The following is a 15,494-nucleotide window of genomic DNA, read 5'->3' on the forward strand; positions in this document are numbered from 1 at the left end:
AAAATATTTACGCTGCAGTAATAATTCTCTAACTCTTATATTAGTGGTTCCCAAACTTTTCCCAGTCACAGTGCACTTTTTCAATTAAAATTTTTCCATGGCGCCCTATTAACATTAAATTAATAATTATAAATGTCTTGATTCAATTAATTATAAAGCTTTTATAATATTTCACGGTCCCTTGTGAAGAGGGCTCCTCGGAGCGCCATGGCACAAAGTTTGGGAATCAAAGATTTATATAATTAAATTAATTGGTTCCAGTCTTTTAACTTTACACTACTTGGACTTACGTGATTGTTATTTATTTTAAATAGTTTATATTTTTACCATATACAATTCTCCACCAAGAAATACATCATCTTCCTTGTAATCCTGAAAAAAATTCATTCATTAAAATGTTAATGGCTATAAAATACTTTTAAATAATAATATTTAGATTAATATATAATAATATTTATTATATTTATAATTGTAATATATAAATAATAATTTTTATTAAAAATTACATTAGAAATTACAATTGTAATAAAGAGCAACGAAAATATAATTAATGAAAAAATAAATAATTTGAGCATTATGATCAGATAGGGTAAATAATATAATACATTTAATTAATCCAACTTATGTTTAAAGTCTATATATTCAAATTATGGTCCGTTGTATAAAAATACATTTAATATATTTTTTTTTCTTGAAGTTTTCCAGGGCATCCACTACTTTGGTCACTAGCCCCTTCCCACATCAATAGAAAAAATAAAAATAAAAAAATAATCTTAAATCGTAACATTTCACAAGAAACTAATCACAGTCTCTTGAACCATGATTTACATGCACAAAATATAGAACACATTTATGAAAATACTTGATTCTTTGTCATACTCACTGATGTTATTTAATTTACCTCCTAGGCGTTTCTTTCGGCCATCCTTTATTGAGTATTTTCTCCATCCTCCTTACAGCTTCTACTTCAAATGACAATGTGTCTGAAGCGTTGGACATGGCATCTTCCTCTCTTTCAGATACCAAAATTCTGCGGTTGACATCAGGTGAGGATAACTTAGACAGAGCGGTCAGTATAGATGTTACTGACTCCAAACTTGACTCAATCTCAAGTGATGCACTAGGCGCGGCTAAAGCACTTGCACTGTCCTTTGATGCCCTCTGGGCTTTTGGAGGTTCTGTAGGTGCCAGTTCAAAAATTTCTACGTTAGGTACTTTCTCTATTGTTACCTGCACCTCCGTCGGACTAGTTTCACCTTTTTCAGAGCCCTTGCCACACCCTCCCTCACCCTATGGCTGGTCGAAGGAGTGATGAATTTGGCTTTTTCAGATGTTACACTTTCCTTATTCACATCAGTTGTTGGTCCCATGATGGCTGGTTTTGTTATGGCTTTCGTTGGAGGGCATTCCATTCCAACGTCCATCTGCGAATGAATTTTTATTAAATGTAATTATTTCCTTCCGCTGCCTAGATTCAGTCTTTGTTTTTATCATGGTGCAAGCGTGGAAAGCAGCAGCTCTACGTTAACTTTTGATGATGGAGGGGCAGCAGCTGCTTCAGCATATGTCATTGTTGGTCGAGCAGTTCCACTACTGACGATTTTCCTCGCTTCAGGATAGCTTATTTTCTCTAGCATATTGACTTCCTGAATTGCCGCCTCCAATTTGTAAACAGGGCAATTTCTTGACTGACTGTTATGATGTCCTGTTAATGCAAACAGGAGATTCCAGACACACAGATTTCTTGTCTTACACATCTGACTGGAGTGTGTCCGAAACGCTGAAATTTGATCGCATAGGATGCGAGATAAATGCGCGCACATCTAGACGATGAATTCCAGCCCGTACTCTTTCAGGCAAATTCGGTCGATTGAAGTTTAACACATGTGACGTTGAAGAAAGAACTTCACCATTTCTCCTCATGGTTAACTTGCGGCAATGAGTCACTCTTTGACTCGACATCTCCTCCACTATTTCCTCTTCCATGCAATTAAGAAGGTCACAGCAAACAACAACTCCTTTCGACAAGTTAAGTGAACTGTGTGGTTGTACAGGCACAGGAAGCTCACTGATCTTCTTTATAGCTTGGACCTTTAAACTTTGACTATCATTTACGGTTTATACGTACAAACCGTTAAAAGTCTTGCGTATCTCCTTAACAGGACCACCAGCACAATTTGTAATTTCTCGACCAATCAAGAATGGACTAACTTTCTGGAAGTTTCTATGCTCTCTCATTATCCCTAGATGCCTAAGTTTCGGAGCATTGCTGCTAAACAGAACTTTACGTAAATCGTTTCTAATTCTGTCAGTATCTTTCTTAATCCTTTCAGATTCCTTACTTCGTTTCCTCTTTGCTTGTGGCAAATCGGCTGTTTCTAAACGAGAGTGTTTACATGCACCCATTGCCACGTTTGATTATGACCATAACATGACATAACATAGGTCATCATTTAATATTTCTTGCAAACGAACGTGGCCTTCTGGCTTGTCGTTCATTTTTTCTGGTCAAGAGCACTTTTGTGTTTCGAAGACGTGTCATCAGGAGGTTGTACTGTTATCTTTGGCTTTATGGTTTCTTTGCGACTGAAAAGCTTCATTTTATTTTCTATTATCCTTTCAATCTTGCTAGCCAAAATGGGCGCAAGTTCACTGATAAGCTGATTTTCATCGACAGCAACTGGAGCAGGAGAAGGAACAGCAGCCGCACCCTGAGCATAAGTTGTTGCTGCTTGAGGGCGTTTACAATCTTTTTTGCTTCAACGTAGCCGATTTTCTGCTGGGATTTTACTTCCTGCACAGCTAGTTCGTCTTTGTAGAAAGGGCAGTTTCTGGATCTGCATGAATGCTGTCCTTTACAATTGAAACATGTAGGAGGCTCCTAATTGGCTCTCCTTCATGAACTTCATCACAGCACGCGCATATTTGCGGTCTCTCGCATCTGAGAGCGGTGTGGCCAAAGCGTCGACACTTCAAGTATCTCATATGTTGTGGGACAAATGCACGCACATCCAAATGCTGAATTCCTGGACGAACTTTCTCCGGCTGGTCGGGTAAAAGTAAGGCCATGAGAAGCTGAAGGTAGAACCTTGCCGTTTAACAAGGAGGTGTCAATTCTTCAACTTTTTCTAGCTCCGTACAATTTAGAAGATCCCGACAAACCACAAAACCATTTGACGTGTTGAGTGTGCCGTGCGGATCGACACGTACAATAAAATCTCCAATATTCTTAAGCCCTAGGATCTTCTGTTACTGTGCATCATTTGTAGTCTCACATGAAGTCCATTATAGGTTTTCCTTATTTCCTTAACCGGGCCTCCAGCACATTTAATTATTTCTCGAGCAATGAGAAAAGGACTTACCCTCGAGAAATTTCCATCTTCCTTTGTGATAAGCAAATTTCTTGGTTTCGGTATATAGCTCTTGTAAAAAGCTTTTTGCAAGCTCTTAGCCTCAATTTCTAGTCATCTTGACTCTGCGCTCTTTCTCCGTTTCGCCCCAGGTGAAACGGCTGGTTCTAAACGAGGGTGTTTTCGTGAACCCTCTGCCACGTTTGGTGATAGTTCAATTTGCATGATTCATGATCCCTTCTGTAGTAAGTCTAGGCGCCAGGGTACACCCCCACTTCAGGGCTACCAACCCTGGAGGTCCGGTCCGGTACTCCAGGGTCCGGTCCGGACCCGGTGAAACCGGGATATGTCTTGGCAGAGAGCGGATGCGCAGTCTCTGCACTGACTCCAGGCCCTTACGCACCGAGGTTTTCAGGGCTCTCATGCGCCGAAATACATGGGCACAAAGCGCTTTTTGTTTCAAGATTTAACTCTTCAACCGGGGTTGAAGATATTACCAAATTGCTTGAGAAACACAACGTTTGGAATTGAAGTTTGTGCTTCGGATTTTGAAGCTTGGTTTGTCCTGAAGTCTGGCTTGTTGGTACGCTTTTGGCTCCATTTTATGGTCCGTTGAGACCTAATGCAGTGTTTGTAGATAAAGATCCACGGGAGGACGGATTGCAGCTCGATAGTGATGGATAAGTTGGGAATTATCTATCAGAATATTCGTGGTCTGAGGACTAAACAGGATGAAAGTTTCGCGTCCTTGGTTGATTTTCACTTCGACATAGTTGATTTGACCTGGCTCAGTGATGAGCACTGTAATGTCAATCTGTTTCCAGACTGTTACAATATTTTTTCGGGCTGACCGGGATTATGCTGCTTCTTCACTTCAGCGTGGTGGTGGTTCCACTAATCTTGTAAAATCACGCATTAGATGTACGAGGATGAAGGACCTCGAGACATTTCCTGAAGTTTTATGGATTGAACTAATTCGACCAGCATGAAGAATTTGTTGATTTGTGTTATGTATGTTGTTCCGTTTTTAGCTTCAAGTTCCCTCGATCAACGAACATACGAAACAACGAATCCTTCCTTCTGCAATAACGGTTTGGATTTAATTTCGACTAACTATATGATTTTCACTAGGGATGCTGAGGCTCTTGTTTACCCTGATAAGTTCCATCCTCCATTTGAAATTGGATTCCTTGAAGTTGCAACAGTTAATGTAGCGGGAACGAACCTAGATTTTCGCTAAGATCGTGGTGATTATCGTGCGTTGTATAATGAGGTGAGGTTTGCTGATTGGTATAATACTCTCTTAACCAACGATCTGGAAGAATCGGTTCTGGGTTTACAGCAGATTGACGGGTTTACGGCGATTGATAAACATGTTCCTTCCTTTCGTCCTGAGTCAACCAAATTTCCACTGTGGTTCAATAGAAACATTGTTAATCTTCTCAAGAGGAAGAAGGCAGCTCATCGCAGGTTTAAATCTGTCAGATGATTATTTCTTATTTTCTTGTCTGCGTAGAGATATTAAGTACGCAATAGCGGATGCCAGAGTTTTTTTGGGTTCGGAAGTGTGAATCTGACCTTCGTTCTAATCCGAGGAGTTTTTGGAAGCATATTTCTCGACAGAAATCTAATTCTGTGAGGACTTCGGCCCCCATTGTCGATGGACGGACTATTCCGTCCATCGCCTATTTTGGCCTCCTTGTTTAATTGGAGCTTGTCATCTTCTTCTTTTCCCTCCCTATTGAAGCACACAGTTATTACTCCTGTACCTAAGTCTGCTGTCCCTTCTCTACTTTATCATCACTTCACAACTTTATCATCATCAATTCATACCCCACTATCACTTCACTATATCACATTTTTTAGAGTTGTACATCAGGACCTAGTCCCACCACAGGTGACCTCTTGACAGTCATCTATGAAAGATCTTTTAAGAAATATTCCATTGGCTGAATTGAGTTACACCAGAGTTTAGAGAGGGCAGCACTTGGATACATTGGGCTGCCACTTTGAAAATGTCATGCAATCAAAAGCGTAGGAATGCCCTAACACCACACATACAAACAAGAACAATACAAAATCCAAAATCAAACCGAAGCAAATCAGCCTAAATTTCTACACACAATGTAAACTCACTCATGCAGGCTGGTAAACCAAAAACAATAATCGACTTAAGTGATCAACACAAAATTCTCATCATGGGACTGCAGTAAATAAGAATGCATTTTTTATAAGCCGACTTACTTTAAATTACATTTCTATATGCTCATACATTGCTGCTCGTGGTTTTATCAATCCCTAAATGCGTTTAAATATTTTTCCTGTATTGAAGGATCAGGATTGTAAAAAAAGTCTCTGACATTGGTTTTCAGCTTATTAATATACCTTAGTAGTTTTTTTTGTATTATGTTCCAAAAGAAGTAGTCACAAGTTGTTAAGTCAAAACTTCTAGGCGACTACCAAATTTTAGAATCCCTACTAATCCGCATTTTATTTTTAAAAGTCTTTTACTAACTGGTCATAATAAGCTGGAATTCCATCTTTCTCTTAAATGGAAGTTAATTTCATACTGATCAATCAGAACTAAGGAATAAAATAATTTTCAAGCATGTTGGTATGAAATGCAGTTCATTCAAAAAAGTATAATCCTAAGATTCATTTCAGATAACATGTATGTATTTTATTTCAAAGGTTGTTTGAAGCCACTATAGGTAGCACATATAATTTTACTTTGTGCAAAACTCAATAAGTCAGTTTCCCCTGTTTCATCCCTTTTGCCCAGCCCGTATTCACCCACAATATTTGATGAGGCATAAATTAGTTAGTTAAGGTACTAACTAATATATTAGGAAATGCTGTATAATCCACAGCTCATGAATCAATGAAAGCAGTTGTTATAGATAAAGCAGAAGCCATAGATCATAATGATGGGCACACTGATCTGATGGTTGCACTTGATGACACTTGGCATAAACGTGGTTTCTAAAGTTTAAATGGTGTTTCTAAAAGTTGTAGTGTGGAAGTATTTTGTAAATATTGTTAAGGCTGCAAATAAAAAAAAAGATAAAAAATAAAGAGAAATAGATGAAAACAGTGGTTCTTCATTGGCAAACTATTTTGCTCTAAGTGGTAGAATGGAAAGTGCTGGCATAGTTGCAATTTTTAACCATTCCATAAATTTGTATGGAGTACAGTACACTAAGTACTTGGGTGATGGAGACAGTAAAGGTTTTAATAGTGTGTTACAGTCATCTCCTTATGGTGTAACTGAAATAGAAAAATTGGAGTGCATTGGCTACATTCAGAAGTGCACGGGTAGTCAACTTTGGTGATTGCAACAGGAGTTGAGAAATACGTCCTCAGTGATGGGAAAAAATATCAGGAAAAGGGGGGCTTATAAATAAAAATATAAATAGCATACAAAGTTATTATGGGAATACTAACAGAAAAAATGCCAAAAGTATTGAAGAAATGAGATGCGCTGTTTGAGTTATTTATTTCTACTGTATTTTGTCTGATGAACAACCTTATCACATGCGTTGCCCTAAAGATCAGGGTAGATGATGTATAAAATAAAGCATATAAATAATAAAGGAAAGTTTACAAATGCTCTTATAAAAATTCTATACAAATTGCTGTTGCTGAACATATAAAACTTGTATTTAGATATCTGGCTGATCCTACTCTGTTACGGAAATGTTTTCACGGGTTTACCAAAAATCCGAATGAATCCTTACTAATATTACAAATGTGAATGTGAGTTTATTTGTTTGTTACGCTTTCACGCAGAAACTACTCAACCAATCATCATGAAACTTCGTACACATATTCTCAAAGGTATTGCGAAGAACATGGGACACTTTTTAGTAAAAAAAAAACAATATTTTTTTGGGAGGGTAAAAAAATTTATATTGGTAGGTATTACCGTTCGACAAACAATCTGACCAAATTCAACGCCATCTGACGTTCCAGTAAGTAAATGAAATAAAGTGCCAATCCAACACTGTAATACCGACGGTCAAGTCACTATTCAATTGAGTATAGTACTTCTGCTGTTTCGAATCCTTCTATATTTATTGTTATTCTTCTGTCACTTCTAAGCAATACTAAAACTTTTCCAGTTTTTGAGGTTAGGTGTCTGTTTATTGTTTTACTTCTAACACTGTTTTCAGTTTTTACTCTGTTTTTTTTTTCTAAAATGCCTCGGAAGCGCAAATCTAACCTGCAGGGATTCATCACGGACCCGGGCGGCAAAAGTTGCTCGAACTCAAGAATCTTCCGCTCACGCTGAACTAAGACGACAACAACAAGCAAGGCGACAATGTGCTTTGAGGGCTGGTGAAACAACTTCTCAGAGACAAGAAAGGTTAGATGAGCAAGCTGAACGCCAAGCTACCTTAAGAGCAGCTGAAACGCCAATTCAAACACAAATTCGTTTAGAAAGACAAGCTGAACAGCAGGCAGGTATAAGAGCGAGAGAACTCCAGAACAATCGCAGGCGAGAAGAATCGTTCATGCAGAAATGCAAATCGCGCGCCGTCGAAAATTGAATGCGTAACAATTGGTCTGTATTTAATAATTCCGGATTTCAATATGATCCTTCACTTGAATACCGTAAGCATTCTTAAATTGGTATTGGCTCAATGAATAGAAAATGTCAGCATTGCGATGCTTTGAAATGGAAAGATGAAACTGCTGGAATGTGCTGTTCCAGTGGTAAAGATTCGCTTCCTTTATTTGGTGAACCAGAGGAGCCTTTGAAAACTCTATATTTAAGTGTTACAGATGAGTCGAAGCAATTTTTAAGTAAAATCAGAAAGTATAACTCTTGCTTCCAAATGACATCCTTTGAAGTAGATGAAATGATAAGAATGCCCGGATTTCACCAACTTTTACTGTACAAGGACAGATATATCATCAAATTGGATCACTTTTTCCAGCAGATAATGAACAGCATAAATTTTTGCAGGTGTATTTTATGGGTGATGAAGAAAATGAAGTAAACCGTCGTTGTCAGTATATTGAAGGAGTCGAAAGAGATACAGTATTGAAAATTCAACGAATGTTACACAGCCACAATTTGTTGGTAAATACCTTTAAAAGTGCAATAGAAAACTGGCCTCCAGATAATTACATAGTGGTCATTCATGCTAATCGGACTCCACGTGGCGAACATGAGAGGCGTTATAATGCGCCGATGATCAATGAAGTTGCTGGTTTGGTTACTGGTGACTCATGCTCTCCACGGGACACAGTGTTACGGGCACATGATAATACGCTGAAACGCGTAGCCGATACTCATAAATTTTATGATGCTTTGCATTACCCGTTAATTTTCAGTAAAGGTGAGCCAGGATATCATTTCAATATTCCACTAATTAATCCAACAACAAGACAGCCAGTTCCCAATAAAAATGTTTCCTGCATGGATTTTTATGCGTATCACATGATGCTTCGAGAGCACGACTTCAATCTCCTTTCGCGCTCAAGGCAACTCTTTCATCAATTCTTGGTAGATATGTATATTAAAGTAGAGAGCGAACGCCTTCATTACATTTCTATAAACCAGACGAAATTACGAGCAGAAAATTGCATTCATCTACAAGATGCTATTAGCGTAGATGGTAATAATAGACCTAACGACATAGCTAAGATGGATATTCTGCCTTCTACAAATGTAAACAGTCCCCGCTATCTGCATGAATGCACTCAAGACGCTTTCGCTTATGTACGAACTTACGGCAGGCCTGACCTCTTTGTAACTTTTACCTGTAATCCTTCGTAGCAGGATGTAACTAAAGAACTAATGCCTGAAAATAAGATTGTAGCATGCAAGTATCAGAACTACACTGAATTCAAAAAGCAAATAAAGAAGCCAACCAGGTTTATCATGGAAAGGGGACAAAAAGGAGAGCTATAGAAGTAGAAAATGATACTGACAATTCTGAATATGAAGCTGGAATGCACAAAGCGTGGTGGGTTACTAATCTTTTACTTCAATCTCAGTTTACCAAAAGTTGATATTTTTCACCCTCATGTTCCTTTTCCTCAAGAACTATTGCTCATAGAAAGCTGAAAATTTTACTGTAATTTTTTACCATATAAATACATGTTCTGAGTAAGTACTAACCTATTATTTGCAGTAGAAAAATAATTCTTAATTTTTGTTCATTTTATTTACAAAATAATTTGGCCAGTTTAATAGTTTTTTGTTGTTTTTTTTTTCTGCTTGATGTAATTATTTGATATTTACTCAGTGCTTACAACAGGTCTAAAATATCACTGTAAAAAAATTCAATGATGTATCTGTAATGAAAGTTGAGAAAAGGGAACATGAAATGATAAATTTAACAAGGGCAAGATAGAAGGTACAAGATCCCCTTGAGTTCTTTGCGAATCTAAAAAAAACCTTTCTTATTAAATATTGTAATAAAAAGATACTTACCATTTCTACTTCAGATATAAACAAATACAGTTTTATAGTAAGTTTTGATGTTGTATTTACAGGACTTTCCAGTTTATTGTAGTTTCTAAGAAGAGCATTTCTTATTTCAGATATTTCATGTCCATTTCTCAGTGAAAAACAAAGATTATTCATTGGTACTAAACAAAACAAAGAAAAAATACTTATTTTGTAACATACTGACAAACTTTGATAGAATAAATATTGCTTTTTAATGAATAGTAACTGTATGAGTTAAGTTTATGGACACATGCACACATGTATTTACCACAAATTGTAGATGTTAACAATTACAAATTCTTCAAATTGCGGCCAAAATTTAGCAATAGAACTTCTCAGTTATATGAATGATTCATATTATCCCCTCATTTCTGGAAATTGGCTTGAAAATCTTAAAACAGTCCAAGCATAATCTTACCGGTTGAGTAGCTTTGGATTCTTTCTATGAATGTGAAGAAGAATATTTACAGACAAACTGGCTCCTTCTTTCGTTAATCACTAATGTTGCACCCATGATTCATCCACAGTAACAACGCTGTGCAATATCTTCTTCATTGTCATTTTTTGCGCTCATACTGTCACTAAAGTAGTGGGGGTATACGCACAAGACTAGCTGGACCAGTCATTCGTCGCGCAATATCAGCCGTGTACTAAACTCGCCCGTCTAGCGGCATCATTAACAATTTTATATCTCAGTTGTATTTTTTATGTAACTTATTTTCATTTCACGCAAGTCTCTTTATGAACATGTATAAATTCGTATTTTACTATTTTTACAGTCTACTCATTGTTTTAATAAATATGATTCTTTTCCGAATTATGAGCATTTATTTCTTTATTTATTTCACGCTATTCGAATTGTGAAACATCCATAATTAGTCAAACAGTCATACTACAATTAATGTTAGAAATACAGACCCGTTTGATTAATTTTGTGTCTGTTACTCAGTCGTTTGGTCATAGAATTTCAAATGATCGCACATTTTACTATGGGCTAAAATATGTAAATATCCTTACGAATTGACTATGCTTTTTTTTGCTGCACTGCTGATTCTGTCGCAATCTCATTAGGAAATTGTCTTTCACCGTTTCATGAGGATTTACTTCTGCCCATGCATGCTCATTGAGTAAATTGTCGCCATCTCGTGTAACATATGCCTGGTCGCAAAACAAAACATACTAGTAGAGTTGTCGATTTGTATTCCACCAGTTGCAGAACTCCGATCGAAACGGACCGTCTCCTGAGTATAGATGTTGACTGACTACTTATTTTTAGGATAATACTTCTTTTAAGTTTTCTCCAGACCATCGAATGCGAAACAACCACCCGCTTAGAAAGATGTCATGTACTGACACTTAGACTGCATCGATAATAATTTCATCAATAACAGCTTCGTGTTGGACAGATCGTACGTAGCTAGTACGAATATTAGGTAGTGAACTTGATTTCCGAAGATTGCGAAAAGTAGTGCTATTTGTTATGGAATCTGGAATCTAGCGATTGGGAAACGTTTTTTTAGTTTCTACTGCAGCAGCTGTAGCATACCACTACACACCCACACGAAAATGAATACCATATCATCGCATTCCTCTGTCGTAAATAAGTACGGCATTACTCCTTTAGCAAACCTTCGCTAACGACAGCACAGTTCATAGTACCCGATATACTTATGCTGTATTCATTTAGCTTATAGAGTGAAGAATAAATAAACGATGCGTTTGTGTGAGCAAGTTCATCACGATTCGGGTGAGTCACGTTCCGTGTATCACTTCCGATTCACAACGCGGCCATACCTACATACAATACTATAATCATTACTCATTTATTAGTCACCGTATAATTAGACAATTAGTAGTCATATAATAAAACGTTTATGTAGTGTTACGTCTTCTCATTTCTATTAAAACCCTTTTTTCTTTTCATACGATCCCTCTTTTATTCTCGTATTCAATTTTTGTATTTCTGTTACATATTTATTTATTTTAATGTTATTTAAACTAATGTAATGCAATATTTTTTAAGTTTACTGGAACGTCAGATTTGTGTCTGTACTACTTGAGTTATACCATTATTTTGACACCATGTTTGATACCGATTCAGCAGATAATAGTGCGCGATTATTGATATCACCTCAGAAAAAAAGGCCGCGAAAAAAGCCCTAAGTCGTGCGAAAGACACATCATTTAAAATGCTTACAAAAGCGTATTGCAGAGTAACCAAACGGCGTTGATTTCGGATGTCGTTAATAAAACTGTTACCACAAATAAATTTTTTTTTTGCTTCAGTGTACAATGTAATTCGCAAGTATAAATCTACTAATCAATTACGGTTTCCTAAGAAAAATTTATTAAAAAGTATGAATTTTAAATACGATAAACGGGGCCGGGAAACTAACAAGGATATTATATGGCGAAGACATTACTTCCCTGAAATGAAGAAAATGAGGCAAGAAGGCCATATAATATATTATATGAATTAAACTTGGGTCATCGAAGGCCGTTCGAAAAATAAGCCTTTCTGCATGGCTTATCAACCGGTAATAAGGCTCCATCGGGTAAAGGTATGTATCTCACAATTACGCATATCGGCAGTGATATCGGTTTATCAATGGTGGTCTCAGGATTTTTTAATCTAAATCTACAGGAGACTGTCAAAACGAGACGCTACTTTTATCATTCATGTAAAAAGGTTAAAACTCCAGACATGTCTTGGAAAACAAAAATGCTATCTAAATGTAGGGTAATTCAAAAGGATTTATTTTTGAAGAGGATGAACTTTTCCCTTGAATAAAATAATTTGTCATTTGTTTGCTTTTCCCTTCATTAACCAAGTAAAACTAATTTTTAATTACTTCTTTTATACTCTTCATTCAAAATATTAAAATTGCGCAATGAGCATGAATGGGTAGAAGTAAATCCTCCGGAAGGCAATTTCCAACACTGATTTAGCGACAATGTATAGTGCAGCCTTTTTCAGAATCAGCTGTTTGGATAGTTTATATTACCTAGCCGCTTAAATGCTGAGGCATACGCACTAGTGCTGAGATGCAAAGTGAGATGGCGCGCGTCACCGCTTCTCTTGTGCCGTTTCCTTAACTTAAATCATTACCCTGAAAAATGGATCGGTCGTGGAGGTCTACATTCCTGGACACAAAGATTGCCTGATCTTACACCTATAGATCAAATTTCATTAGCACAACTTCCTTTAAACCATCCAAGCAAATCCTTGGGTCATTTCTTTTCTTTATCTTTGGAGCAGCATATCTCTACCCATTCCTGACATGATTTATATAATTTATTATTGTGTTCTCTTAGAATGAAAAATTTGCCTATTTATTACTGTAACTAATTATAGTTATAGAATACTGAAAATTGTTTCTTACACAAAATTATCTGAATGTGACCATTTCAGTTTTAGTAAAATGTTAATAAAAATTTAATTCGAAATATTTTGAAATATGTTCATAGATAATTTCAGAAGTAAGCTGCAATTTCATCCTCAGTAATGTTATTGAAGCAGTCATTGATAAAGTTAAATGAAATAAATAGTACTCATTTTAAAATGATTAGAAAACTTATAAAGCATTATTCTCAGAATTAATCTATGAAAAATAAATAAAGTATCATAAAAATTATTGGCCTCCATCCTGTCAAAAGTAACCTTCTTTTGCTTGGATTTGCATAGTCCACTTTTCTTCCATGATTAAGAGATGGGGCACTTCTGAAAATCATCACTCTACAATCTAACAAGATTCACATTGACAAACACAATAACCCATGTCTATAAAGATTAAAGGTGACTGCACTAAGTACTACATTAGGCAGACTAGATGCACATTCTTCAAATACGAGTACATACAGGCGATACACGTGACAAGAGAATCAATTTTTTGCAAATTACCGTATAAAAACAGGACACATACACTAACTTATTAATCACAACTTATTCTCATAACATACAAAAACTAATCTCAACAATACTTCAACATTAGAAATTTATAAATTCAGTTCACTTGGTATAGCTATATATTATATGAAACAGATGTATTATATACTGAAATACTTACGAGGTTTACTAATCTTTTTAAGCAAAGTGCAATTATTAACAATGCTAGAAGCAATTCCACTGAAGAAGAAACTCTAGAATTAGCTGCAAAAGTTCTCTGGAAAAATGATTTCAGAGCAATTTGGAAGTAAGTTATTTATAATTTAAAATAATTTTAAATTATTAAATTTTTTCATGCTTTCTACAGATTATATTTTTAATAATTATAACTGAAGTATATAAAAAAGGACATCTCATGAATGATTCATAATCAATGCCCAGCAAAAACACAATAGATAAATTTATGAACATTTGTTTACATGCTCTTCTTATGGTGCAAGTCCACATTCAAAGGATTTTTTGAAATTCCAAGTCTAAAGGGTTAAAATGGATTTTTTAATTTTTTTTAGAACCCAGATATTTTTTTTAATTTCTCATTAACAAATGAAGATAACGACTTGATTTTTTGTTGTCTCTTATCTGCATGTTAATATCCAAGAACTATTTCTAGATTTTCAAAATTCAACCTTGAAAGGGATGAAGAAAGGTAAAACAATTTTGAACACTGACTTTAAATTTTCTCCATCTCTAACTATACTAAACAAGATAGTGCAGATTTGAACTTGCAAATATTTTTCAGATAAATATTTAAAAACCATTTTTGGGTTTATTTGAATCTCAATTTTTTAAGGAGGTGACTGTGCACGGCACACTAACTCAACCAACACATCCATTACCACTGTTACAGTATGCGCAATGTTACTGGCTGCACCTGCCTCTCTGATTACTTGACTAAAAGATATAAAATAAAAAAAATTGATTGCAATAGGAAAGCCAAGTAACCTTATATACCGGTTGAAGTTATGACTGATGTACTAGTATTTCATTATATTGCATACAATATGTATAATATGAATTGTCAATGACTACCTAATTTTGTTTTAAATGCATAAATAAATCTTCATATATAAGATCACATTAATGTTAAGAACTGCATCATTTATTAATTCATTAACATTAACATTATGTTATGCCTTTTTTATAAGTACATTATGGATAGCTTTATTTAAGTTCACAAATCTGCCAATATAAAATTTTAATTTCGTTATTTGTTGTAACATTTAATCTTTGTATATAAGTATACCAGAGAACTGATTTATCAATACAAACTATTTACTGAAATATTAGTGTTTAACATAATTTCTTATTAATAACATTAATTTATTTAACAGACTATGATATAAAAAATAGGTAGGCAATAAGTACTTACATAACAATGTAATAGAAAATATAATATAATGCATGTTTGCTAAATTATTCTGGTTATAATTTTTATTTTCATAGCTTTCAGTTGTTTTGTAATGCTACAATTATATTCTGTCAAATTAATGTAACATGCATCATTATCAAAGTGGATCCACCCATCTGAAAACACCCTCTTTCATATCAGCTGTATTATATTGTTATCAAATAGACATACTTTTTTATGAAATATTTTTAAGATAATATTGCAGATTTACTTTGTGAAAATGCAGTAAAAAGATATTAAATCTTCTGCTACATTTAATTGAGAGTTATGCTTCAATTGCCATCTTTTTTTTTATTTGATATCAGTTAATGAAAATTTATAGTTTTT

The 15,494-nt window shown here is 35.3% G+C and overlaps 1 protein-coding gene across 2 annotated transcripts in view; it reads right to left on the minus strand.

Annotated features, from left to right (window-relative positions):
- LOC142320879 (neuronal acetylcholine receptor subunit alpha-7-like) overlaps positions 1-15,264 on the minus strand; it is a 58,232-nt gene extending 42,968 nt beyond the window's left edge. For both annotated transcript variants that reach the window (XM_075358860.1, XM_075358859.1), the window contains exons 1-3: positions 15,129-15,264; positions 9,796-9,953; positions 328-372 (exon numbers count right to left, since the gene is read on the minus strand). In XM_075358860.1, the coding sequence (XP_075214975.1) occupies positions 328-372; positions 9,796-9,953; positions 15,129-15,162 (237 nt within the window). In that variant the 5' untranslated portion in view covers positions 15,163-15,264. The remainder of the gene's footprint in view (positions 1-327; positions 373-9,795; positions 9,954-15,128) is intronic.
- Between the last annotated feature and the right edge of the window lie 230 nt (positions 15,265-15,494).

This window comes from Lycorma delicatula, chromosome 3, assembly GCF_047948215.1.
Source record: "Lycorma delicatula isolate Av1 chromosome 3, ASM4794821v1, whole genome shotgun sequence".
NCBI classification, from domain to species: domain Eukaryota; kingdom Metazoa; phylum Arthropoda; class Insecta; order Hemiptera; family Fulgoridae; genus Lycorma; species Lycorma delicatula.